The sequence below is a fragment of the Pollachius pollachius genome (genome assembly GCF_949987615.1).
Source record: "Pollachius pollachius genome assembly, chromosome: 1".
Lineage (NCBI taxonomy): Eukaryota > Metazoa > Chordata > Actinopteri > Gadiformes > Gadidae > Pollachius > Pollachius pollachius.
In genome coordinates, this window is record NC_136934.1 from 52,101,073 (window position 1) to 52,124,790 (window position 23,718).

The 23,718-nt window shown below is 44.9% G+C and overlaps 2 protein-coding genes and 1 long non-coding RNA gene across 3 annotated transcripts; 1 reads left to right on the forward strand and 2 right to left on the reverse strand.

Moving 5' to 3' along the window:
- Positions 1-13,615: 13,615 nt before the first annotated feature.
- LOC307089233 (tetraspanin-19-like) lies at positions 13,616-17,500 on the forward strand (the record flags this gene model as incomplete). The annotated part of the gene is made up of 8 exons (XM_079755407.1): positions 13,616-13,681; positions 13,980-14,058; positions 14,271-14,383; positions 14,750-14,824; positions 15,061-15,165; positions 16,077-16,250; positions 16,712-16,795; positions 17,219-17,500. 8 exons carry the CDS (start codon positions 13,616-13,618, stop codon positions 17,498-17,500), a joined length of 978 nt encoding a protein of 325 aa, XP_079611533.1.
- A 713-nt stretch (positions 17,501-18,213) lies between these two features.
- Positions 18,214-21,658, reverse strand: LOC307081140. Its single transcript, XR_013812127.1, has 3 exons — positions 21,394-21,658; positions 20,632-20,898; positions 18,214-18,783 (listed from the first exon to the last, which is right to left on the reverse strand). It is a non-coding gene; the product is annotated as an uncharacterized lncRNA (long non-coding RNA).
- A 180-nt stretch (positions 21,659-21,838) lies between these two features.
- LOC307092154 (myeloid cell surface antigen CD33-like) lies at positions 21,839-22,871 on the reverse strand (the record flags this gene model as incomplete). Its single annotated transcript, XM_079759056.1, has 2 exons — positions 22,792-22,871; positions 21,839-22,227 (listed from the first exon to the last, which is right to left on the reverse strand). The coding sequence occupies exons 1-2, from the start codon at positions 22,835-22,837 to the stop codon at positions 21,839-21,841; spliced, it is 435 nt and encodes a 144-aa protein (XP_079615182.1). The 5' UTR covers positions 22,838-22,871.
- Positions 22,872-23,718: the final 847 nt, after the last annotated feature.

Genomic DNA, 23,718 nt, shown 5'->3' on the forward strand with positions numbered 1-23,718 from the left:
ATTGGCAGGTCTGCTGCGCTCTCCAGAGCGCACGAATTCCAAGGGTCACGGACCCAGTCAAAACCAGCAAAGGTCTCCGCTGGAAAATACTTATTAAATCTCTCGTCAAGGGTTTGCAGATGCTGAGATATAAGGCCGGAATTTTTTTTGCTGTTTGAATGTTCATTGTACAGAGGAAACATCGCAACGTTCCCCCGTTTCACACAAGAGCGCCAGAGAGTGAGTTTTGACTTGAAGCCACGCAATTTGTCTGAGGAGCTCAGAAGATTTTCCTCTTTACCTTGCATTTTAGAATTAAGTTCATTGAGGTGCTTAAAGATATCAGCCAGGTATGCGAGTTTAGCGCACCATTGTGCATCTGCAATTAACTCTGCATATGCAGAATTCTCTCCTGATAGGAACACTCGGAGCTCTTCTCTTAACTCGTACAGCCTGTCCAAAACCTTTCCGCGTGAAAGCCAGCGGACAGCCGTGTGCAACAACAAGCTCTGATGCTCGGCTCCCATTTCGTTACATAGGATGGAAAAAAGACGTGACTTCAACGGCCGTGCCTTTATGAAATTAACTATGCCCACTGCCCCGTCCAGTACATCGGAAAGTTATTTTGGCAAAGTCTTTGCAACTAGTGCCTCTCTGTGAAGCAAACAATGCGTGGTGCGAACATGTTGGTTTTGCGCTCTGATCCTGCTGATGAAACCTTTGGCATTGCCGGTCATCGCAGCAGCGCCATCGGTGCAAACGCTGTTACAATTTCTCCAACTTAGACCTCCCTGTTCAAGGTACTCTGTTGTTACACAGTATATTTCCTCTCCCGTTGTGTTGAACGGCAAACACTTGCAAAATAAAAAATTATCACGAATTTCTCCTCCATCGATAAATCTCACAAATCCCAAAAGCTGAGCGTGGCCACTCACGTCTGTTGATTCATCAACTTGTAAAGAGAATTTACCACTTAGTCTGATTTTCTCTAAGACCACGTCTTCAATGTCTGCCGACATGTCATTAATGCGCCTTCCAATGGTAGAGTTCGAAAGTGGCACCTTTGCAATTTCTTCAGCTGCTTGTGGCCCTAACATTTTGTTAACAATAGCCGTACAGGCTGGCACTATCACTGATTCGGCGATCGTGTGAGGCTTTTTAGCCTTAGCTATTATTTCGGCTACCAGGTAGCTAGCCTCCAGTGCATTTTTTGAGACGTTAGCACTCTTGAACATCACCTGCTACTTGCTGGGTACCATGGCCTGGTTGGACAATGTCATACCACATAGCAGGCACAGCGGTAGAGGGCATGACGAGTCGCCGGTGAAGATGAACCCGAAAGTGAGGTAACTGTCATCGTACTGTCTTTTCTTTTCTTTGGTCTTGCTGAAGGTCTCCTTCACTGAATGGCCACTCGAGGATGATGTTGAGGGCTCAGATTCAGATGGATCAGTCTCTGGAGCTTTTCTTTTCAAAAACCTATACATTGCTAAAATAACCGCGACACACACAACGGGCGTTGTGTTGAGTTGATATCGCGCGCTCCTGATATCGCGCGCTGTAAACAAAAGTAACCAATTTGTAGACGTCATACAGGCTGCGTCCCAAACACTGATTGCGGCTTCGGCGTTAGAAAATTAATTTTAACTATTTTCTCTGATGTGTGGCCTCAATTTACTTAACTACGTGTTAAAGCTAGAAGAAAGTTTTCAAAATTATGTATTTATTTCGATTTCATGTTATTAGCCAATGTCAGCCATGTTTCTGCGGCACCCCTGAGGAGGCCACACGGCACCCCAGGGTGCCGCGGCACCCCGGTTGAGAAACACTGCTCTAGATCGCCGGCGTGGTGCGGAATCCCTCCGTGTCGCTTCGCCCTTCTCCCGGTCTCGCGAGCACTCCCGCCGTGTCACTTGCCCGGCGCTGTGCGGAATCCCTCCGCGTCCCTTGCCGTTCGCCCGGTCTGGTGCTTACTAGAGGTGGATTCAATGATTCGTTTACGTGAACCAGTTCGCGTCAGTCAGTTCGCCAAGATGAGTCGTTCGCGAATCGTTCGTTCGTTCGTTCAGCCCAGTTTCCGGTTCAGTCCAGTTTCCGTTTCCGGTAGCGGTGAATCGCATCATGCAATGCACCCATTGCATGGTTCTCAGCTGAGTCAGTCAGACTCAGTGCTACCGGAAACTCGACTGAACTGGTTCAGTCGAGTTTCCGGTGAATCGAATGGCGAATCGAATCACTTTATCCTGAAAGTTGAGTCAATATCGTTAATTTTATATATTAAAAAAATACCCGAGATAAAGGAACAATGTGAAACCCTAACCCTAAAATGTAAACACCTGGCTACTTGACAAGAAAATGTAACGGACCACCTGAGGCTTTACTTCACCTCAGAGATAATGCGTTAGTTAATAATGATATGCCTTGCGGCATATCATGCGGCATCACCTGCGCATAGTGCTGCTGCGTAGGCCTACATGGACGTTCCAAGTATGTTTACTTCATGTATCGTTGAAGCTAACTAAGTAAAGCCTAGTTATAACTATAACCTGCTCCTGGTGCAGTGCAAGCAACAGTGTGTGCCGTGAGTCGCCTCGGTCCCTCGTCTTCCTGAACGAACTGTCTGCGAGTCGTGGGTCTGGGAGGAGTCAATTCTGAGTCACGAACGACGCGAACGAGACGACCGACGCGAACGAGACGACCGACGCGAACGACGCGAACGAGAGAGAAGAACCAGTTCGGATCGTTCGTTCTAACGATTCGTTCGTTCGAACGAATCAGTTCGCGACCGAACCACCTCTAGTGCTTACTCCCTCCGTGTCACTCTCCCGTTGGTGCGGACTCCCGCCGTGTCACTCTCCCGTTGGTGCGGACTCCCGCCGTGTCACTCTCCCGTTGGTGCGGACTCCCGCCGTGTCACTCTCCCGTGGTGCGGACTCTCTCCGTGGCACTTCCTGGTTCGCCTGGTCTGGTGCGCCTTTTAAGCCCGGCTCCTGGTCCTTTCCCTTCCTCCGGCCAGGTGTCTCCGATTGCGCTGATTGGGGGGAGAGACGTGGTGCTCTCTGTCGCCGGCGGGAGGGTGGCGACGGTAAACCCCCGTCTACTGCGTGTCCTCGGACCCACCCGGTCCGAGGTCTGGCGGCGGGATGCCACACTGGATTATTGATCAGCTGTTATTAGTCAACACGACAGGGTAACATGAACATTGACCATGTTTAAATTACAACAACTGAGCAGAATTAGCTGAAACTAAATGTCTTCATTATAGTTGTATCTCTGTGACCCCCAGATATCACCCCTCAACAAAGCGTGTGAATTCAAAAGCTGACCTATAAACAAGATAGTGTGGTCGATAGTTTACAAGATGTTCTCTGAGAAAGGGAACTATGAATGTTGGTGAGCTGCTGAGCTTATCTCACACTATCTCTCGCTCTCCGCCTGAGTTCATGGGTTGGCCAATGGGCAGAGAGGGGCGGGACTTCTGGTGATAAGGATCAACAGTGACTCTGCTCAGTTATATTTATGCCTTGTGGTTTGTGTCTTCATTGGTTGATTCTCTGGTTCTGAGGTCAAAACAGAGAAGAGTTGTGACTTTGCTGATCGACCTTTGCTTGCTCTAAAGGATGGCGGTACCAGACGTCCAGCTTAGGTAGTTGAGCGGAGGGATCGAGCTGGGCTGTGTGGCTTGACCAATGTCATGCTGCGACTCTATTGACTGTAGCACCCGAGAAGGCTCTAACATGATGGTGAAGCCAACGTAACTGTAGTCAAATCTGAAAAGATAAACCCTACATTCAGTCATTCATACTGTATAGATGATAACCCCTACATTCAGTCTTTCATACTGTATAGATGATAACCCCTACATTCAGTCATTCATACTGTATAGATGATAAACCCTACATTCAGTCATTCATACTGTATAGATGATAACCCCTACATTCAGTCTTTCATACTGTATAGATGATAACCCCTACATTCAGTCATTCATACTGTATAGATGATAAACCCTACATTCAGTCATTCATACTGTATAGATGATAAACCCTACATTCAGTCATTCATACTGTATAGATGATAACCCTACATTCAGTCATTCATACTGTATAGATGATAACCCCTACATTCAGTCATTCATACTGTATAGATGATAACCCCTACATTCAGTCATTCATACTGTATAGATGATGACCCTGCATTCAGTCATTCATACTGTAAAGATGATAACCCCTACATTCAGTCATTCAGCACTTGTTGCCTTACTGAATACATTTAGAGAAGTAGCAACCTTCATCTTATCAAAGTAATTTGAATCAAGGACCTCCACTGATAGATGGGGAGCTGTTTTTAATGCTATCCCTTCTTGAAAGGACAATAAGTCCTTCATAGGGAACACTGAAACCTGTCCTCTCTTTCTGTACTCTCACTTTCCCTTCTCTCCGTATCCTCATCCCTTCTTTCCTCAATCTTTAGAGCTGAAGAAAGTAAAAGACATGGCACTTTTCCTTTTTAAATATCAAAATGATATTCTATAATTTTCAAAACAAGAAAAATGTCCATAATTATTCAGAGTTCATACTTATTATACCCGTGTCATATTTAACGCCACAGCTGTGGTCAGGATATGGTCTCCATGGTTACAGGTCCAGGGGTGCATGGTGGTGTAGGCGCCCTCCTGTGTTTGAGGACGATGCACAGGGATGGTGGGAATAGCAGCTGCTCTCAGCCTAGTCTCGCCGTTTTTGGTCTCGACTAACCGGTCTGCCTCAAAATGTCCTGCAGAGTGACTTCACTTTAGGTATTCTTAATGAATCGAACATTAAACTTCCCAATGGTGTGTTCTTTGTTTGTGTTTGATTAAGATCCCGTCACATGTTTGTCATTGTAATCTTTGATTAGTCAGATTGCTCCTGCCGGTTTGAGCCAACCGTTTGGTTCTCCTCCCGGCGTCGGTGGGGAGGAGAACATCTGTACTCCTTTCTCTGAGCGATTGGAGCCTCCTCATGCAGCTCAGGAAACCGTGGTGGAGACTTTAGGACAACACGGAGGAAAGAGCGGACAAGCTGCTGACATGTTCTGAGTTTATTGATTTATATCATGGATTGCAGTAAATAAGTGAATAGTAAAAACAATATGTATATATATATATATATATATATATATATATACAGTGGTAGGCATAAGTTTAGGCACACATGCTAAAGTTGACTAAAAAGAGGAATAAAAAAATATCTTTTGGAAATTGATCTTAATGCTTTAATTAAACAAATTATGAAAAATCCAACCTTTAAGGACACCAATTTGCTTTGTGAACGAATAATGTATGGTAAATAAATAAATGTTCTCCCTTAAAATACAGGGTGTGTTAGTATAGACACCCCTATTTTAAATTCCCATAGAGGCAGGTAGATTTTATTTTTTATAAGCCAGTTATTCCATGGATCCAGGATAGTATGCATCCTGATTAATTTCCCTTAGCCTTTGGAATTAAAATAGCCCCACATCATCAAATACCTTTCACTATACCTACAGATTGTCATGGTTTTATTTCAGTAAGCCGATTAGCTTGTTTGATTTGCATTGAGAAATCATTAGGCTAACTAACAGCTGTATCCAAATGAAAATACACTGTATGCTCAGAATAAGGTAATAATTAAATTTTTATAGTTTAATAGTCTACCTGGAAGGCCTAATAAAAAAAAGCTTGTTTTATTTCTAAATTGGGTTATGCATTCCTATAATACCTGTATTTTTATACAGATGCTGCACAAAAAGTATTTCGTTCAATTCTATCTGACTTCTGCTATCTTAATTAAAAGTATTCGGAGCAGAGAGGACTTCGACACACATGGCAGCAGAAATAGTTCCTGCTGATTTTCAGTGAATTCTACTTCCCCTTTCTTATATTAGCTCTACAGTGGTGAGGGTGATTATTTACATTTACATTTAGGGCATTTAGCAGACGCTTTTATCCAAAGCGACTTACAATAAGTGCATTTGTTACAATAAGTACATTTGTCATAAGAAGTGAAACAATATATCGCTGTTGGTACAGTAAAGACGTTCATAGAACCAAGTGCAAGTATTACAATCGGTAGGCTAACCCATTCCCCGTGTAAAGCAGCGATAGCAGCTACTGTAGATGCTACACAATTAAGTACCTTGTACAAGTGCCAGGACGTACAACATTCAATGGTGGCTGTGCATTGGTTTCTATGCAGAGTCGAGATGAACTCTGAACAGGTGAGTTTTGAGTCTTTTGCGGAAGCTGGTGAGCGACTCTGCAGTCCTGACATCGATAGGGAGCTCGTTCCACCACTGAGGTCCCAAAACAGAGAAAAGTTGTGACTTTGCTGATCGACCTTTGCTTGCTCTTAGCGATGGCGGTACCAGACGTCCGGCTGAGGTAGTTGAGCGGAGGGATCGAGCTGGGGTGTGTGGCTTTACTAATGCTTGGAGGTAGGCAGGGGCAGTTCCATCGACTGCCTTGTATGCCAGTACGATCATCTTGAATCTGATGCAAGCTATTACAGGGAGCCAGTGGAGGTCTCGGAAGAGGGGGGTTACATGTGAGAACTTTGGTAGGTTGAACACGAGGCGCGCTGCCGCATTCTGGATGCGCTGCAAGGGTTTAATCGCAGAGGCAGGGAGTCCAGCTAGGAGCGAGTTGCAGTAGTCGAGGCGGGAGATGACCAGTGATTGGACTAGAAGCTGAGCTGCTTCCCTTGTGAGGAAGGGCCGGATCCTGCGGATGTTGTAAAGTGCAGATCGGGCCACCGCAGTGATGTCTGCGGTGCAGCATAACTGATTGTCCAACACTACACCAAGGTTTTTGGCAGTTGGAGAAGGAGATACAGTGATGTTCTCAACAGTGACCAGTAAGTCCATGTGTGGGCAATATTTCCCTGGTATTAGGAGGAGCTCAGTCTTGTTGAGGTTAAGCCTCAGGTGATGGGCAGTTGTCCAGGTGCTGACTTCTGCCAGACATTCAGATATGCGTGTTGCAATCAGGGCTTTGTCAGATGAGGGAAAGGAGAGAAATAGCTGAGTGTCGTCAGCATAGCAGTGATAGGAAAAGCCGTGGGATGTAATTACAGAGCCCAGAGATCTGGTGTGGAGGGAGAACAGAAGAGACCCCAGTACCGAGCCTTGAGGGACACCTGTATCAAGCGTGCAAGGTTTGGACAAGGAGCCATATCATGTTACCTGATAAGTGCGATTCATCAGGTAGGACGTGAACCAGGAAAGGGCAGATTCAGCTATGCCAAGCTCGGCAAGAATGGCGAGGAGGATCTGGTGGTTCACAGTGTCAAATGCTGCAGACAAGTCAAGGAGAATGAGAACCGATGAGAGGGACGAGGCTCTGATAAAGTTAATGATTATCCCATTAACTTTATCAGTATTTAAAATGGCTTCACTTTAACATAGCAACCACCGATGATAAGAACATGACAGATGTTATTGTAAGCCTTCCTGACCCATAGACTGGAAATAAATGATTGTATAAATACTGTAAGCTAACAGACGAAGAACAGGCTCATGAAAGACTGAGCTGCCTTGCCATCAAGAAACTAAATGTAGAAGTATCTCACTTTTTTAAACATAGCCTAATCATCCGGACCAGAATGGAGAAGAACCAGTCTTTGCAAACCTCACCGTTATTCAGACACTTTGAGTATATTCAGAATAAACAACAACATAAAATAAAGAAAGAAAACTCAAATGCATGAAACACTGAAATCATCAGAAATGTTACAATCAGAAATAGAAACTGAGAAGAACAAGACTCAACCAAAAAGTCTGTGAGAGACAACAGACATGATGACGTCAGTGTTCCCTTATCTCGTCATCACTGGAGGAGGAAGAGGAGTCGCTGCTTGAGTTTGGTTCAGCGAACGTCCAGGGGGTGATCTGTCACCCAGAGGCAGACCAGCAAACTTTAGATTCCCTTCATCATTTCCCCAGTAGCTTTAAGTGCCACTGAACAAGTGTACCAGTGAAAATGTTTTTGTTTTAAACATCTAAGTATGTCTACTTTGATCTCAACATAGTATTCTATGCCATTCTGTCAGTTACTCTGTCACAATGTCGAACTTTTGTCATAGAACACTAGATGTCGCCAATTCTGACTTTTTGTTCTCTGTGTTTATTCCGTCTAATTATGTCTCTGGTTAAGCACACTCACCTGCCCCCTGTTAATTAGTCATGTGATTTGTTCAACCATTTTGTCTCACACTATTTAAGCCTGATCTTTGCACTCTGTCTCTGTTGAGTCTCCACTGAACCCCCTTTTGGATTACGCTGTGGACTTGTTCACTCTTTATGGATTGATCTTGTTGCCAACCTTTGCCTGTCTGTTTACCCTGCCTTTTGGATTACCCCTTGGATGTACTGTCGATGTTCTTTGCCTTTTTAGGATTCTGGGACTGAGTTTTTGTGTTTTTTGCTTTTTGGGATTTTTGGACTGAATTTATATTTTTGGATCTTCTGAGCTTTATTGGAACTTTGTTTTTCTGAGGAATAAATACCTCAAAAATGTACCCTGCTTTTCTTTTCACTTGAGTCACCCTAGCTCTCTGTGTACCAAACCGTGACATACTCAAATAATTAATTATATTGAAAAACAGATTTAAAACCCTACGTTTTTGCGAGTCTACGCGAAACAGTTTGTGAAAAAAAAAATCAACTCTACTCTGAACTCCAGTTCAGGTGCTCTTGAATATCAGGGTTAAGGTGTGTGTGTGTGTGTGTGTGTGTGTGTGTGTGTGTGTGGAGCTTTTGGGTCTACCAGACTACCCAGTGGACTGTAGCAAACGTTGCTCATCTATCCAGAGAACATCTAGGTGGACAAGCCCACTTGTGATGTCATAACGGCTAATCACACACACACACCTGGTGGCAAGTCATTAATCTTCCACTTTAAGATAAAAGTGGAAATTTTTCGAAGATTTCGGTTCGGCGACCTATGATGATAAGTGGTAATTGCACCTCTCCCGGTGAGCTCCACAGTGAGCTCCATTCCCTACACCTAGTCGAACAGATTAGTAGTGCTCGAGTACCTTTTAGCGAAGACCAGCCCAGCCAGGAGGAGAAGAAACACAGCCAACAGCACCTTCAACACCACCGACACCGTCAGGCGCAAGCCAGATTTGTATTTTTTTGTAAAACAACACATTTATTTCAGATACAAATAGATTAGTTTACATCACTTTGTTATTAACAGTGAGATGACATTACATTATATAATGTGTTGGATACAGTTGAATTAGATTAGATGACATCATTTCAGAAAAAATACGTTAGATTCCCTATAAAATGACTTTATTTTGGATACAATTATATTCAATTAGATAATGTTAGACTATAATACACTATATTACATTAGATAGTGTTAGACTACAATATACTATATTACATTAGATGAGGGACCACCCTCATGTGCATTAGTGAACACAGAGGGGCTCACCTTCATCTTTCACCACGACCAGACTCCAAGGCGCAGAGGTTTTCTACCCACTGGAGTCCAGAGAGCAGGTGTAATTCCCTGAGTCATCATTGGTCAGATTGCTGAGGTGGAGGGCGGGGCCTGTCTCTGAAAGGGCTTGGCCATTTCTGAACCAGTGGACGTCCAATCGGTGGAAGGAGCAGGCTGAGGTACAGGTGAGTGTGACCTGACCGCCCTCTTTCACCACATTGTCAGTGACGGAGCTTCTGACCTTCACATCCTCTCCATCTGTTGAAAGCACAGTGAGACGGACGTTCTTTACAACTGGACAGAATGAAAGCAAACCCTTCAGTTGAAGTGGTCATCACTGATCATTGACTATTTACCACTGTCAGTTTGTGGATACAAGAAATCATAAAATGTATTTGATCCAAAGCATCTTCCAGGACATCCAGAAACATCTCATGAGGCCCAGGTGGGTGAGGACATCTTGCTCAAGTTTGACTACAGGAAGCTACTAATCCCTCCCCCATGGGAACCAAGTCTAGTCTCTTCCTATAGTCTGACTATAATGGGACAGTAGTAGAAGTAACACCGACCCTAGTAACAATACTAGATGTAAACCTAACTAGTGAAGGTACTAGAAGTAACACTTACTAGTGATGTTGACGATGACTCCTTTCGGTCCGGTGTACCCATCGCCGTTGGTCTCGAAGTGGAAGCGGTACCTTGCAGTGTCCCGTTTCACTGTCTTGATTATCTTTAAGGTGCAGTTCCTGACGAGGTCCCCCAGGTACCGGAACTTTCTGTCGGCCCGGACGATCTTGCTGTCGTACACGTTGGCCGCGAGGCGCTGGCAGAACTGAAGATTGGGGCACCAGACCACCCGCCCCACCCGGAGCCCCGCGGGGTGGGTGAAGCTGCAGGGGATGGTGGCGGTGGAGCCCTCCACCACGCAGAAGGAGTCAGGGTACTCCACGTGCCAGTCAGGGTCCGCCCCCAGCGGCCCTGGAGGAAGCAGACAGTCGGGGTCACAACAGGGACCCCGGTTCTAAGGGAGGGTCTCACATGAGGTCATGCTCTCTCCAAGGTGAGCTTTTCACCGTCATGGTGAGAATGAGAGCGACTGGTTGATGGTGAAGACGCTCTGAGAAGGTCAGGGTGTGTGTCTTGTGGGTTGGAATGAATGAGAGAAAAGGGGACAGAGTTGTCTGCGGAAGCGATGTCTGAGATGCAGAGACAGCTTCACGCGACCAGCGTCTGCGCAAGCAGGCAGGCGTGCAGCAAGCGTGCCTGCCTGCTTGCGCAAAAAGGAAACCACTATAATGAAATAGCGGTAATATTTCCACATTAATTGATAAAATAACAGGGGATGGGAAGGGGGGATGGTTGTTTCAGAAGGGGGGTGTTTTGATCATTTTAATTCCAAAGGGGGATGCCATCCCCCCTCATCCCCCCTCAACTCGAGTGCTGGTTACAGCTTACCAGCTAGCCGCAGGAGCACAAAGAGGGTCCATGGATTCATCTTCATCTGCTCCGTAGCTTCCTCTCTGTGTCTGGTTGTTACCGTCACTTGGACAGGGGGAGGGCTGATTGGCTGATTGTGAAAGGCTACAGTAATAGTCTTCACATGTAGCTTCCTCCTTTTAGATATTCTCTGCAATAGCCACTAACCTCAGTTCACAATGCTTTAAAGTCCATATACAGTGGGGCAAAAAAGTATTTAGTCAGCCACCAATTGTGCAAGTTCTCCCACTTAAAAAGACGAGAGAGGCCTGTAATTTTCATCATAGGTAAACCTCAGCTATGAGAGACAAAATGAAAAAAAAAAATCCAGAAAATCACATTGTCTGATTTTTTAAGAATTTATTTGCAAATTATGGTGGAAAATAAGTATTTGGTCACCTACAAACCAGCAAGATTTCTGGCTGTCACAGACCTGTAACTTCTTCTTTAAGAGGCTCCTCTGTCCTCCACTCGTTACCTGTATTAATGGCACCTGTTTGAACTCCTTATCAGTATAAAAGACACCTGTCCACAACCTCAAACAGTCACACTCCAAACTCCACTATGGCCAAGACCAAAGAGCTGTCAAAGGACACCAGAAACACAATTGTAGACCTGCACCAGGCTGGGAGGTCTGAATCTGCAATAGGTAATCAGCTTGGTGTGAAGAAATCAACTGTGGGAGCAATTATTAGGAAATGGAATACATACAAGACCTCTGATAATCTCCCTCGATCTGGGGCTCCACGCAAGATCTCACCCTGTGGGGTCAAAATGATCACAAGAACGGTGAACAAAAATCCCAGAACCACACGGGGGGACCTAGTGAATGACCTCCAGAGAGCTGGGACCAAAGTAACAAAGGCTACCATCATTAACACACTACGCCGCCAGGGACTCAAATCCTGCAATGCCAGACGTGTCCCCCTGCTAAAGCCAGTGCATGTCCGGGCCCGTTTGAAGTTTGCTAGAGAGCATTCGGGTGATCCAGAAGGATTGGGAGAATGTCATATGGTCAGATGAAACCAAAATAGAACTTTTTGGTAAAAACTCAACTCGTCGTGTTTGGAGGAGAAAGAATGCTGAGTTGCATCCAAAGAACACCATACCTACAGTGAAGCATGGGGGTGGAAACATCATGCTTTCGGCCAAGGGACCAGGACATTTGATCCGTGTGACGGAAAGAATGAATGGGGCCATGTATCGTGAGATTTTGAGTGAAAACCTCCTTCCATCAGCAAGGGCACTGAAGATGAAACGTGGCTGGGTCTTTCAGCATGACAATGACCCCAAACACACCGCCTGGGCAACGAAGGAGTGGCTTCGTAAGAAGCATTTCAAGGTCCTGGAGTGGCCTGGCCAGTCTCCAGATCTCAACCCCATAGAAAATCTTTGGAGGGAGTTGAAAGTCCGTGTTGCCCAGCGAAGGCCCAAAAACATCAATGCTCTAGAGGAGATCTGCATGGAGGAATGGGCCAAAATACCAGCAGCAGTGTGTGAAAACCTTGTAAAGACTTACAGAAAACGTTTGACCTCTGTCATTGCCAACAAAGGGCATGTAACAAAGTATTGAGATGACCTTTTGTTATTGACCAAATACTTATTTTACACCATAATTTGCAAATAAATTCTTTAAAAATCAGACAATGTGATTTTCTAGATTTTTTCATTTTGTCTCTCATAGCTGAGGTATACCTATGATGAAAATTACAGGCCTCTCTAATCTTTTTACGTGGGAGAACTTGCACAATTGGTGGCTGACTAAATACTTTTTTGCCCCACTGTATATCTGCACTTCTCCCTCTCTCATTTACATGACATACAATCAGCAATGGTGTGACTATAAAAAACGACCAAATTGGACAAAATGAGCTGTGATAATAATTGTTCATAGTAGTTATATATCAGAGACCCTACATATCACATCTCAACAAAGTGTGTGTTTAACAGATGAGCCATGAACAACAAACTGTGTGCGTTCAACAGATGAGCTATGAACCACAAAGTGTCAAAGTCAGTGGATGTTCTCAGAAAGTCGTCAGAGTTTTGAGGTGAGGAAGGGTTGACCCATATTGGTTAAGGGTTAAGTCATCTTAAAGTGTTCAAGTACATAAACACTCACTTTCCATGTGGTTAAAGATGTTCGGTTGAACAGTGAGAAAGAGAGAGAGAGGTGAAGGGGAGTGAGAGAGGGAGAGAGAGGGAGGGAGAGAGGTACAGAAATAGAAGACAGAGAGAGAGTTAATATTAATAGACCATAAGGAAGTGGACCTTGTGCCGACACCAGTCTTCAGGAAAGAGCTCAGACGCGACGACAGAGAGCAGGAGGTTTGACCACAGGTGTGTGTGTGTTCATAAATATGTATGTATGTGTATGTATGTCTGTATTGTCTATTCTGTGTGTATTGTGTATGTTTGTGTGTCCGTTTGTGCGTGTGCGCGCGTGTGTGTGTGTGTTCGTTTGCGTCTATGTGTATGTGTGTGTGTGTGTGTGTGTTTGTGTGTGGGTGTATTTGAGTGTGTTGTAGTTGTGAATGTGTGCCTGACCGAAGTCTGTCTATCCTTGTGTGTTAATCTGAGTTTTCTTTGCACTTGGTATCCCAGGTGGACAAGGGAGACCGTACCAGTTCAGAGAGACCAGTAGGCACAGAGAGACCAGCAGAGAGACCGTACCATTAGCTCTTCATCATGAAGTTGGAACACAAGATCCAGGTGTTCCAGTTCCTCTTGACCATCTGCAGCTGTCTCTACCTGGTAACAACACACCTGCTGTCTAATCGCCATGGTTACAACACACCTGCTGTCTAATCCTCATGGCTACAACACACCTGCTGTCTAATCCTCATGGCTACAACACACCTGCTGTCTAATCGCCATGGTTACAACACACCTGCTATCTAAATGTCATGGCTAGAACACACGTGCTATCTAATTTTCATGGTAACAACAAACCCTCTGTCTTATCGCCTGCTATGTAGTTGTGCAGTGTATGCTTGCCTAGTTCAGCTGATGCACAAATCACGATTGTCGTCATGGAAATTTTTGTCCCCAGATCCTGGGTGCGAGCATCTTGGGCTGTGCTTTGTGGATCCTTTTTGACACTGGAAACCTTCTCGGGGAGATCCATTCTGGTAACCCACCTCGAACCAAACCCTCCTTTGTTCATATTATTATTAAGTTTTAAAACGGACTTGGCTCTAAAACGTTATGATTTTGTATTCATAATTCATCAAAAGTATGTGCGTTGTGTGTATACGTGTGTGTGTGTGTGTGTGCGTGCGTTTGTGCGTGCCTGCGTGTGTGTGTGTGTGCGTGCGTGCGTGCGTGCCTGCGTGTGTGTTAGATGAGCTGGAGACGGTGGCTAGGGGCCTGTTCCTGGTGGGCCTGCTGGTGCTAGCCGTCGCTGCTCTGGGCTACGCCGCAGCTCACTGTCAGGCCAGGCTCACGCTGCTGCTGGTGGGGACACTTTCACTTTAGCCTAGCCTAGCTTAGCTTGGCTGAGCTAAACTTAGTATGGCGTAGCATAAACTGTACCAGCCTACCCTATCTTAGCCTGTCCTATATTTGCCTATTTTAGCATTGCCTAACATAGTTTATTTAGCCTACCCAAGCCGAGCCCAAGACAAACCTAGCCTATCTTACCCTAGCATATCTTAGCCTATCATAACTTAGCCTAACCTTTTTTAGCATAGCCTAGAATAATCGAGCCTAGCATAGACCAGCCTAGCCTATCAAAGCCTCGCCGAACTTAGCATAGCTTAGCGTAGCCTACCTTAATTGTGTCTGTGGTTTGATTGGTTCGTATCCTTCTGTCGTTGACAGTACATGGCGTTCCTCATCGTGCTTATCCTTGGCCAGCTGTTTATTAGCCTGGTCTTGCTAATAAGTAAAAAAAAGGTATTTATTGTCTATTTCAATTGTGAGTTCGGGGTTTTTTTCCCCCTGAAGCGACAGTGTTTCCCATAGGAAACGCGATGCTGTTTTATTTCATTGTGGTATGTGTGTCTAGATGCTTGGTTTGCCTTTTTTGCTCGTCGGACGTCAGACGTCCCGATGCGATCAGAGCGGACGTGAGCCCATGTTGATGACGTTGTGCTGATCGGAGGCGGGGCTGTGATGTGGTGGGGGGGCAGATCGAGGGGGCTCTGGACGAGGCTGTGGACCAGATGATCGTCAGCTACGCAGGCAGCAGGGATCTGACCGCCTCACACCGACTGCTGGACGAGCTCCAGCGCACCGTGAGTAGTCATGGAGACGTCCAATGGGAGGCCGCGGCCACGGGCACGCCGTGGTCAGCAGGAAGGGGGTCGGCTGCACCGCAACTGGAGATGGGGGCGGATATGTTGCCATGGTGACGGTTGGATGTTAAAGACAGATGGGTAACCGTGGTGACAGATGGGGTAACCGTGGTGTCAGATGGGGTAACCGTGGTGACAGAAGGGTAACCGTGGTGACAGATGGGGTAACCGTGGTGATAGATGGGGTAACGGTGGTGACAGAAGGGTAACCGTGGTGTCAGAAGGGTAACCGTGTTGACAGATGGGGTAACCGTGTTGTCAGAAGGGTAACCGTGGTGACAGATGGGGTAACTGTGGTGACAGAAGGGTAACCGTGGTGACAGATGGGGTAACCGTGGTGACAGATGGGGTAACCGTGGTGACAGATGGGGTACCCGTGGTGACAGAAGAGTAACCGTGGTGTCAGAAGGGTAACCGTGGTAACGTTGGATTTAAAGGGGGATGTTTCTCGTACGGGGTGGACGGACCTCAGGAGGATGCTGTAGTCACCATGGTGCTGACAGATGGGATACAAGGAAGAAGTGGTAACCATGGCGACGATGAATGGATCTCAATCTCAGGATTTGGAATACTATCTAAAAAGGGAACCTCATTTCTAAGGACCATCATAGATCGCCATGGTAACGGTTATCGTGGTAACTTCAAGCAATGTGTAGAAGCTCTTCAGGGTAACCACTCGCAACGATGGGAGAAGGGCCCCAGCCTCGAGGAGAGGATGGCGTGGTAACCATGGTGAGGTGGTGACGTGTGGCTTGGAAACCATGGTGATGTGGTGACGTGTGGCTTGGTAACCATGGTGATGTGGTGATGTGTGGCGTGGTAACCATGGTGATGTGGCGATGTGTTCACAGGAGAAGTGCTGCGGTAGGACGGGCCCGGACGATTGGAAGACAAACCATTACATCCAGAATCTGACCAATCAGGACGTACTTCCCTGCGCCTGCTTCAACACTTCCTGTCCGCCTGGCCCTGGGGGGGAGCCCCCCCTCTTTGGGGCGTCCGTAGGAAACGACTCGTATCAGGAGGTACGGTGGCCAGCCCGTCGTGATGTATGAAGAGGAACATGATAACGTTCAAACGTTACATACATGAGCGGCAGTAGCTGAGGGGCTAGAGCGGGTTGGCTGGTGACCGCAAGGTTGCTGGTTCTGTGTTCGAGTGCCGAGGTGTCCCTGAGCAAGACGCCTCACCCTGACTGCTCCTGACGAGCTGGCTGTCGCCATGCGTAGTTGACGCCGCCGTCGGTGTGTGAATGTGTGTAAGAATAGGTTAATGTCAGGCAATATTGTTAAGCGCTTTGGATAAAAGCGCTGTATAATGCAGTCCATTTACCCTTTACATTATGAGAGGAAACACCTCGTCCCAGGAGGAACAGCGACCAACACGTCGTCATGCAGGAGGAAGGTCATTTGGTACACATTAATGTGATGTACGTGTTCAGATTTGTCCTGTGTCCCTATGGTTCACCTGGTGTTTGACTCTGCAGGGCTGTAAAGAGAAGATCACGGATTGGCTGGCGGAAAATGCTCTCACCATCGTTGCCATGGACGCCAGCATCATTATCCTTCAGGAACAAGCAGGAAGCATGCTGGAAATGAATAATCATGAGGCGGCCGGAAACATTGCCCTTAAAAAAAATTGAATTAATGTTATTTATAAAAACAGCGACATCAACAGGGACACTGAAACAGGGACGGCACCGGACACAGGGACACACATACACACACAAAGTATAGAGACACACTTATGCATATTACATGCTGTGAAAATCATAAAGTAAGTCTCTCTCTCTCTCTCTCTAGGTTGAGAACTGGCATCGTCCTCACCATGGTGATATCCTGCAAAACAAAACATCATGCAAATTCAATTGACGCTGCATGTATCCGTTTTTTCTTCTCCTTCTTCTTCTTCTTCTTCTTCCTTCTCTCTCTCTCTCTCTCTCTCTCTCCCTCTCTCTCTCTCTCTCTCTCTCTCTCTCTCTCTCTCTCTCCAGGTTCTACAGTTCATTCTGGCCGTGTATCTCTACAAGGCTGTTTCTCAACGATCCCGGTTCAAGGGTTCCAGAGTCCTGATGGAACCAGAGCCGGACCAGACAGACCCCGGTCCCGACCTCCGCGAGGACCAGGGCAGGTTCTACGGCGAGGAGAACCGGGCCTATTGGGACCCAGAACCGCCGCACACAGAAAGCACTGGTTACACCCGTTACCCTGACGACCAGAACCCATACGCAGAACATGAGAGACCCGGTCAAGGCTACAATCAAATGTACTATTGATCATGTGCATGTCACCTGAGGCTACCTGACCAGGTAACCAGGTAGAGGTTACCTGGTCAGGTACCAAGTAGAGGTTACCTGTACTGGTAACCAGGTAGAGCTTAACCTGTACTGGTAACCAGGTAGAGGTTACCTGTACTGGTAACCAGGTAGAGGTTAACCTGTACTGGTAACCAGGTAGAGGTTACCTGTACTGGTAACCAGGTAGAGCTTAACCTGTACTGGTAACCAGGTAGAGGTTACCTGTACTGGTAACCAAGTAGAGGTTACCTGTACTGGTAACCAGGTAGAGCTTAACCTGTACTGGTAACCAGGTAGAGGTTAACCTGTACTGGTAACCAGGTAGAGGTTACCTCTACTGGTAACCAGGTAGAGCTTAACCTGTACTGGTAACCAGGTAGAGGTTACCTGTACTGGTAACCAGGTAGAGGTTAACCTGAACTGGTAACCAGGTAGAGGTTAACCTGAACTGGTAACCAGGTAGAGGTAAACTACTGGTAACTAGATAGAGGTTAACCTGTACTGGTAACCAGGTAGAGGTTACTTGTACCAGTTCGGGAAGTTAATTAAATAAATGCTTGAAATACATATTTCGTTTTTAACAGATGTTTGGATTAATCAACCTTTAAGTCTTGTTTAGCTCAAACAATAAACTTCCATGTAATATTATGCATTTAAAAATGTTTTGATTTGAAAAAAATACATACAATAAATTATATCTATATATTTTATGTTTATTTTCTCACAGGCCACAACAGCAAAGCAAAAGAAAGTGAAGCTGCATTTACCCAGAACTCATGTGTACACAGTCAGACTGCCAGGCTTACATCGTTGATGATACAGTGAGATGATACAGTGAGAAGATACATTGGAATGACATCACACCATTAGGGGCACAGATGTGCTTCCCAATGGCTCATTAGGAGGAGAAGGACGCTGGAGAAGCAGAGGGATGGTATTCCCTGGCGGGCTGCCTGGATCCTGTGAAGGTCAGGGTCTGAAGGGCAGACAGTAGAGATGGCCGTCGCTCTGGGACCCAGGGCCTGAAGGTCAGGGTCTGAAGGGCAGACAGTAGAGATGGCCGTCGCTCTGGGACCCAGGGCCTGAAGGTCAGGGTCTGAAGGGCAGACAGTAGAGATGGCCGTCGCTCTGGGACCCAGGGCCTGAAGGTCAGGGTCTGAAGGGCAGACAGTAGAGATGGCCGTCGCTCTGGGACCCAGGGCCTGAAGGTCAGGGTCTGAAGGGCAGACAGTAGAGATGGCCGTCGCTCTGGGACCAAGTGCCTGAGGGGCGAGCAGAACACACATGGGTTGTAACATGGTTTCATTGTATTAATCACTGATCCTTTAACCTCAGCCCCAACAGCTCGGTCACAGCCAATCAGCCACGCCCCTTTGTTGGCTCTGACGCCTGGCCACGCCCCCTCAGATCCACAACCACGTTAGATTAGAATAGATGACATCACAGTAGATATATTACATTAGATTATGACTATAATAGACAATATGAGATAAGATAATGTTAGACCATATTAGATTAGATAATGTTAGACTATAATAGCAGATATTAGATAAGATAATGTTAGACTATAATAGCCTATATTAGATAAGATAGTGTAAGACTATATTACATTAGATCATGTTAGACTATTGTAGACTACATTAGACTAGATAATATTAGACTATATTACATTAGATAATGTTAGACTATTGTAGACTACATTAGATTAGATAATGTTAGACTATATTACATTAGATAATGTTAGACTATAGTAGACTACATAAGATTAGATAATGTTAGACTATATTACATTAGATAATGTTAGACTATAGTAGACTACATAAGATTAGATAATGTTAGACTATATTACATTAGATAATGTTAGACTATTTTAGACTACATTAGATTAGATAATGTTAGACTATATTACATTGATAATGTTAGACTATTGTAGACTACATTAGATTAGATAATGTTAGACTATATTACATTAGATAATGTTAGACTATTGTAGACTACATTAGATTAGATAATGTTAGACTATATTACATTGATAATGTTAGACTATTGTAGACTACATTAGATTAGATAATGTTAGACTACATTAGATTAGATAGTGTTAGACTATATTACATTAGATGATGTTAGACTATAGTAAACTACATTAGATTACATAATGTTAGACTATATGAAAATATTTTAGATTAGATAATGCTAGACTATAATAGACTATATTAGATAAGATCACAGAATGTTGAGGCTCAAACTTTTGGACTCTGGGGTGTTTCAGCATTCATGTAACACATCCTTAGTGCAGAAAGCACGACATGAAAAAGATAGTTTATTACGTTATCATGTTCTACCCAGTCTACCGGAACACATATGCATATGTAAGTACCACCTAGCATCCAGCCATATAAACGGGTCGCCACACAAACACCAGATTGTCAAATATCATGTTTCCAATCGATAAATCATTGTAGTGCCTATGAAACAGTAAATACCATAACAGTTGAAGGTTTACATTGTGTTTCTAGGTTAAATATTGACGCTGCAGGGCTCTGCAGCGTCCTAAGCGGTTAGCTTCTGTGATAGCCACCAGCAGAGCTGGAGCGGAAAGGAACAAGACCAACTGAAAATATACGAAGCGGGATTAAACTAAAACAGTTGAATCTTTACAAGTTTAAATTAAAGTCTGTTTAAATAAATTTGAAGATGATAGTGTGATTTTTTTAATGTACGAAAAAAGTTGAACAGTTAAACATTGACCAAGTTGCGAAGTCTGAAATAGTTGAAGTCTTGGAATGTGCAGAAGGCTTTGCCGTCCGCGCTTTGACTTGCACTGTAAAAAGCAAAAGTAGATGAAGCTTAAAAGTTGAAGAAAGAGTTAAAAAAAGTTAAACAAGAGCCATACTGTCGTTAAAGTGATGAACATGTTGATAGTTGAATGATTTCTGTATCTGAAAGTATGCAGAAGCAGTAGAAAACCAAAAAAGGGGCAGAAGAAGAATAAGTATAATAAAGATTTCAATATCTAGTTTGGATTGGATGTTGGAGTTTGGATGCTGTTGCAGAATTCACACTAATGAGAGACCACCCTCATGTGCATTAGTGAACACAGAGGGGCTCACCTTCATCTTTCACCACGACCAGACTCCAAGGCGCAGAGGTTTTCTTTCTGCTGGAGTCCAGAGAGCAGGTATAATCCCCTGCGTCGTCATTGGTCAGATTGCTGAGGTGGAGGGCGGGGCCTGTCTCTGATAGGACGTGGCCATTTCTGTACCAGTGGACGTCCAATTGGTGGAAGGAGCAGGCTGAGGTACAGGTGAGTGTGACCTGACCGCCCTCTTTCACCGCATTGCCAGTGACGGAGCTTCTGACCTTCACAACCTCTCCATCTGTTGAAGACACAGTGAGACGGACGTTCTTTACCACCGGACACCTTGCTAACACGAGTGTCAGAACTAAAAATAACACTAACTAGTACTAGAAGTAACACTTCTGACAGTACTAGGTGTAATACTAGTGACTGTACTAGAAGTAACATTGACTACTGACAGTACGAGAATAATATACTACATTAGAATAGATAATGTCAGACTATAATAGACTATATTAGATTAGCTTATTTTAGACTATAATATACTATATAAAATTAGATAATTTTAGACTAATAGGGTATATTAGATTAGATAATGTTGGACTATAATACATTTTATTAGATGAGATAATGTTAGACTTTAATAAATTAGATAATGTCAGACTATAACAGACTATATGAGATTAGATAATGTTAGACTATATTAGATTAGATAATGTTAGACTATAATACACTATATTACATTAGATGAGGGACCACCATCATGTGCATTAGTGAACACAGAGGGGCTCACCTTCATCTTTCACCACCAATAGACTCCAAGGCGCAGAGGTTTTCTGTCTGCTGGAGTCCAGAGAGCAGGTGTAATCCCCTGTGTCGTCATTGGTCAGACAGCTGAGGTGGAGGGCGGAGCCTGTCTCTGATAGGACGTGTCCATTTCTGTACCAGTGGACGTCCAATTGGTGGAAGGAGCAGGCTGAAGTACAGGTGAGTGTGACCTGACCGCCCTCTTTCACCACATTGTCAGTGACGGAGCTTCTGACCTTCACATCCTCTCCATCTGTTGAAGACACAGTGAGACGGACGTTCTTTACAACTGGACACCTTGCTAACACGAGTGTCATAACTAGAAGTAACAGTAACTAGTGTCAGAACTAGAAGTAACACTGACTAGTGACACTTGTAGAAGTAACCCTAACTGTTAACAGTACTAGATGTAAAACTAACTAGTAACAGTACTAGAAGTACCACTTTCCAGTGACAGTGACTACGACTCCTTTCGGTCCAGTGTACCCATCGGCGTTGGTCTTGAAGCTGAAGCGGTACGTTGCAGCGTCCTGTTTCAACATATTGATGATCTTCAAGGTGCAGTTTCTGACGAGGTCCCCCAGGTACAGGAACCTGCTGTCGGCCCGGGCGTTGCTGCTGTCGTACACGTTGGTCTTGGTGACTCGGCAGATCTCGTGATTGGGGCACCAGACCACGCGGTTCACCCGGAGCACCGCGCCGGTCCATTTGTTCACCGCGGGGTGGGTGAAGCTGCAGGGGATGGTGGCGGTGGAGCCCTCCACCACGCAGAAGGAGTCAGGGTACTCCACGTGCCAGCCAGGTTCCGCCCCCAGCGGCCCTGGAGGAAGCAGACAGTCGGGGTCACAACAGGGAGCCCGGTTCTAAGGGAGGGTCTCACATGAGGTCATGCTCTCTCCAAGGTGAGCTTTTCACCGTCATGGTGAGAATGAGAGCGACTGGTTGATGGTGAAGACGCTCTGAGAAGGTCAGGGTGTGACGTTGATATTGAAATGTGTTTGGTTTTATATCATATTATATAATATTCAATATCATATTATATAATATTTGATATCATATCATAAAGCATAATAAATTATATTATATATTGTGTCAAACTTCAGACTACCAGATATCAAGTTTTTTTCTTTTATGTTATGAAAGCTTTTTTAGTGAGGCCCATTACGAAAACAATGCATTATCATTATCATCACTGCTATCATTATTATGATAGCATATGGAACGATAAACTGATCAAAGTATCCTTCTTTGTCTGTGTCTAGTGGTACAGTTGAGGTCCCATTAGACTCTAGAAAGAGCTCTAGGTTGAGCCAGCAGGCCAGCTGGATCCAGTTTGTGTACTGACACGTTCCCTGTAGTAAACAGAAGAAGCATTACAGCTCACCAGCTAGCAGCAGGAGCACAGAGAGGGTCCATGGATTCATCTTCATCTTCTCCGTAGCTGCCTCTCTGTGTCTGGTTGTTACCGTCACTTGGACAGGGGGGGCTGATTGTGAAAGGCTACAGAAAGTCTTCACATGTAGCTTCCTCTTTTTAGATATTCTCTGCAATAGCCAATAACCTCCCTTCACAATGCTTTCAATACCATATATAGCTCCCCTTCTACCTCTCTCATTTACATGACATCCATCAGCAGTTCAGTTCATATTGGCCCAGTAGAACGTCCCTATAGTCCCATTATCAACGTGTTTTATAGAAGTAGTCCCTTTGCTTTGGATTGATCTACAGCTTGGACCCGATCGTTAAAAACAGAATTTGAAGTACAGTTTGATTTTCGATTATTATAGTGAACGACCGTTATGCCTTTATTTAGATCTGGGATAACTTCATAAACAGGAGGATTCATTACATTTAGAGACTAGAAGTTAGGGATGCACGATGGGCCACAATGTACTCGGCCAACATCGGTCACAAGTGAAGTATTTCCAGTGTACATGGTGTGGCAACCCGTTTCCCCGATTGTCAGATACCCGGTACGAATTACACAGAAAGCAGGGGTTAAAGCCGCATTCGGCGTTTATTTCACGAGAGTAAATAGTCTGTATACTCGTGCTAGGGTCTCTGTGAGCCTCTAGATCAGTGTTTCTCAACCTTTTGTCTGTCACGGTACCCTTTACATGAATGAAAAATCTCAAGGCACCCCAAACTTTCTTTCTTTCTTTTTTTTTTTTTTTAATATAGATTAACATTCAAATACATACTGTCTCTGAAGACCAACAAATGCATAACACATGTACATATGCATAACACATGCATAACAAATGCATACTACAACACGCACACCCACCCACCCACCCATCCACACACCCAC